The sequence below is a fragment of the Sceloporus undulatus genome, chromosome 2, assembly GCF_019175285.1.
Source record: "Sceloporus undulatus isolate JIND9_A2432 ecotype Alabama chromosome 2, SceUnd_v1.1, whole genome shotgun sequence".
In the NCBI taxonomy this organism is placed as follows: Eukaryota; Metazoa; Chordata; class Lepidosauria; order Squamata; family Phrynosomatidae; genus Sceloporus; species Sceloporus undulatus.
Window position 1 is genome coordinate 1,302,719 of NC_056523.1, and position 3,816 is coordinate 1,306,534.

A 3,816-nucleotide genomic window follows, 5' to 3' on the forward strand; every position below is an offset into this window, starting at 1 on the left:
ATGGGAAATTTGCCTCTTTGGAGGTTTGGGGGGGTGTACCGGGAGGGAAGCAAAGTTTCATTCCACACCAGACTAATTTGGAGTGAAATTGAAGTGAGCTTGAATGTGGATTCTGTGAATTCACTTTTGTATCGAAGTCACCAAAATGAGGCGTCACTTTGGAATCACTGCAGAAGTGCCACAGAAGGAGCTCCCATAGAAATGAATCTCGTCTGATAACACATTGACGTTATGACATGAACCAGCATCGTTAGACTCGCTCTCACGTCGGATCTGAGCTGAAAAATCCCCCAAAAGCTCCGTGTGATATACTCCAAAGGTGAGCATGGAGTCGTGCTGAAGGACCTACAAATGCCTAGAGACATGTTCTGTGTGGGAATCTCTACATCCTCCAGCGCAACTGTGTGGTCAACATCTAATGGAAGTTAACTACAGAAATACTACAAATACCTAGACAAGTGTTCTCTCTCGAATTCTCTAGCTCCTTCTTTGTGACTTCTGGCTGACATTGACTACAGAGTTGCACTGGAGGCCCTAGAGATTGCTAGAGAGAACGCATTACTCAAATCCATCAATCACCAATGCGGTCAAGGTCAAAGCCGCAAATGCAGAGGGCAGAAAGTGTTTTTCAAAAAGTGGGGACATAATCTAAGATTGCATTTTATTTTATTTTTTTATTTATTAAGTATCATATCATCCATCTGTGTCACCCAGAGAGTTCCAATGAGGTTACATCATCTTTGCAAGACTGAGTGAAAGAAGAGAATGAATGATTCCTAAGCCTCTCTGCGAGCATTTTTCTTCCTGTTAGAAATGCTCTGAAACAATAAGGAAATAAATTGTGGCACACATGGCAAAGGGACTTTCACTTTCCAGCCAGTCTACCCGACAACTGTGACTAAGTAGTCCCCTATTGGGCAACACTTTTCTCCCTCAGCCAATCCCAGCTCTTGCTCCTAAATTCCCCAGGAGGGCTTGTATTGATTCGCATTTGCTGCAAAGGACTCCAGCTACAGATGGGTCTTGCCTCCCTTCTTCTGGGGACTGCAGTTCCCATCCTCCTCCTCCTCCTCCTCCTCTGGGCCTGCCCAGGTGAGTCCCTGAAGGGCAGGAGGGCTTCAGTCAGGCTGAAGGGTTGTCCTGGTTGCCTTTTTAAGGCTTTGGGAGAACAAGACAAAAAGGGGCTTTTGGAAAGTGCACTTAGGCAGTGGCATCACTAAGGGGGCGCAGGGAGTGCGGAGCGCACCAGGTGACACCGCTCCTCAAACAGCTGCTTTTGGGCAGAAATGGACTGTGGCATTCACCTGGCTCCCTTTAAATGTGTTAAGAGATGGTGAGAGTGGAGTGAGGCTCAGTGGAAGGAGAAAGCGGGGGAATGACAATCTTGTTGTTTTGTTGTTAATTAAAGTTTCATATTTCAAAATATATATTTTTTTATTTCTATGCTGCTTTGGTCAGACTTTACCTGGAATATTGTGTCCAGTTCTGGGCACCACAATTCAAAAAGGATGTTGAGAAACTGGAGGGCCACCAAAATGGTGAAGGATCTAGAAACTATGAAGCCCTATGAGGAATGTCTTAGGGAGCTGGGTATGTTTAACCTGGAGAAGAGACAGTTAAGAGGTGATATGATAGCCCTGTTTAAATATTTGAAGGGGGAGCAAGCAATGACCATCCCGTCCAACCCCATTCTGCCCTGCAGGAACTCTCAATCAAAGCATTCCTGACAGATGGCCGTCCAGCCTCTGCTTAAAGGCCTCCAGGGAAGGAGACTCCACCACAATCTCCGAGGAAGGAGTGTGTTTCACTGTCGAACTGCCCTTACTTTCAGGAAGGTCCTCCTAATGTTGAGCTGGAATCACTTTTCCTGTAGCTTGCATCCATTGCTCCATTGTGTCCTGTTCTCTAGAGCAGCAGAAAACAAACTTGCTCCATCCTCAAAATGACATCCCTTCAAGTATCTAAACAGGGCTATCATATCACCTCTTAACCTGAAGCTTTCTGGCCTCAAACAAGAGACACTCCTTATGATAAGGGAGATATGGCAGTTCTTTCTAGCCCTGTGGGAAGGACATCTAACTCTGACCCTCTCTCCTCTCCAGGATCTCCGTCACACTCCTTTCGATATGCCGCCACCGTGGTGTCAAAGCCCAGCGCTGGGCTGCCTCGATTCACCGCAGCGGAGTATGTGGATGACTGTCCCATCAGTCACTATGATAGTCACAGCAAGAGAGAATTGCCCCAAGCGCTGTGGGGAGAAGACAACTTAGATGCACACTTCTGGGACACGAGGACTCAGTTTTCTCAGGAGAATGAGCAGGAGTGCGGCGAAGCACTGGGTATCTTCCAGGATCACTACAACCAGAGTAAGCGTGAGTAGGAAGCCTAAACACACACCTTCCTCCTGAGGTTTATGGTGATTGGGAGCACACAAGTTTAGGGGGCTAGCTTTAAGGAGTGTTAGGACTAAAAGCCAAAACGTATTAATAACGTTTATTTATAACACCCTTTCCAGCCAAAGGCGGTACATCAGAACATACACAATGAAAAATAATGATAAAACATCACTCTATAAAATGCTAAAATACTAAAGAATATACTAATATGCTAAAAACAAAAGCAAATAAAATCTTCCTCAGTCGCTACCCATCTTGGCCACTTTATCTGGGGCTCGTTCCCATTACGATTTAAATCGGATTGCTGATCTGTTTATATGACCATTGTTACCATTTGAAACCGGTCCTGATCCTACTTTGATCGATTTCTGCCGCGATAAAGCAAAACAAACACACACAAAAACTGGTTTTTCCAGACACTAGTTTCCTAGCAGTGCTTTTGAAAAGAATTGAATCTGAACTGCGTTCAACAAGTGGGAACAACGGATCTGAATCACATCATTAGGCAGAAGGGTATTTACCTCCCTCAATTGAATGGGCGCGTGCGTCCGTTGCGCCCCGCGCGTGCCTGTGCCACTGCGCTGCCGCGCACGAGCCCCATTGTTTCCAATGGGGCTCGAGCATAGGCGGAATTCGCCTTACGCGGAGGGATCCGTAACGGATCCCCCACATAAGGCGAGGACGGACTGTATATGGGGAAATATATACAACGTAATTTGCTGCAGGTGTGTGTGTGTGCATTTCTGAATGTGTATGTATATATTTGTCTATGTATATATGTGTCTATGTCTATGTGTATATATATATATATTTATATATATTCACACATATGAAATCACATATGCTCTGGGTCTGGTGGTGTATATATACATTTATACATGTATGCATATATATCTGGCAGTTTAGTAAGTAAATAGATAGACCAAAAATCATAATTAAAATCTTTTATTTAACGACTGCTTGTTTCCCGGACTTTTGTACAAGTTGGTGCCGGGGAAGTTCGGAAGAACACACCGAGGATAGACAGGGCAAGGTATTCCCCCAAGCAAGTCCAGCAAAAAGTGGGGGTCCCAACTTCAGATGCTGCAGTGTACAGAAATGTCATCCCCAGCGTGCTGCAGGATGAGAAAAGAAAGGCAAACAAAGAAATATTACTTGATATCATACCCAGAAACACTCATACATGTACAGGAAGGTCTACAGGCGGGTAGATGCACATGCTAGCTATGGTAGGATTGTTCACATGGGGTTCACCATTTCCATCCTATGAGGCTGAGAGAGTGTGACTTGTCCAAGGGTTTTCTCTGGGAGGGTTGTAGGTCAAATTAGGGGGGCAGATAGGGGGCCTAGGAGAAGGCAGTGGATGATGGGATCGGTGGCAGGCAGAAGGAGAGGTGCAGAAGGGCCCCAGGGAGAAGGC

At 45.6% G+C, this 3,816-nt stretch overlaps 1 protein-coding gene across 2 annotated transcripts in view; it reads left to right on the forward strand.

The window, feature by feature from the left end:
- The first annotated feature begins 980 nt into the window (after nucleotides 1-980).
- The window catches only part of LOC121923014 (major histocompatibility complex class I-related gene protein-like), a 29,906-nt gene continuing 27,070 nt past the window's right edge, over nucleotides 981-3,816 (forward strand). The window contains exons 1-2 of one of the 2 annotated variants that reach the window (XM_042453094.1): nucleotides 981-1,092; nucleotides 2,103-2,372. In XM_042453094.1, the coding sequence (XP_042309028.1) occupies nucleotides 1,017-1,092; nucleotides 2,103-2,372 (346 nt within the window). In that variant the 5' untranslated portion in view covers nucleotides 981-1,016. The remainder of the gene's footprint in view (nucleotides 1,093-2,102; nucleotides 2,373-3,816) is intronic. The other variant, XM_042453095.1, reaches the window with a different exon arrangement.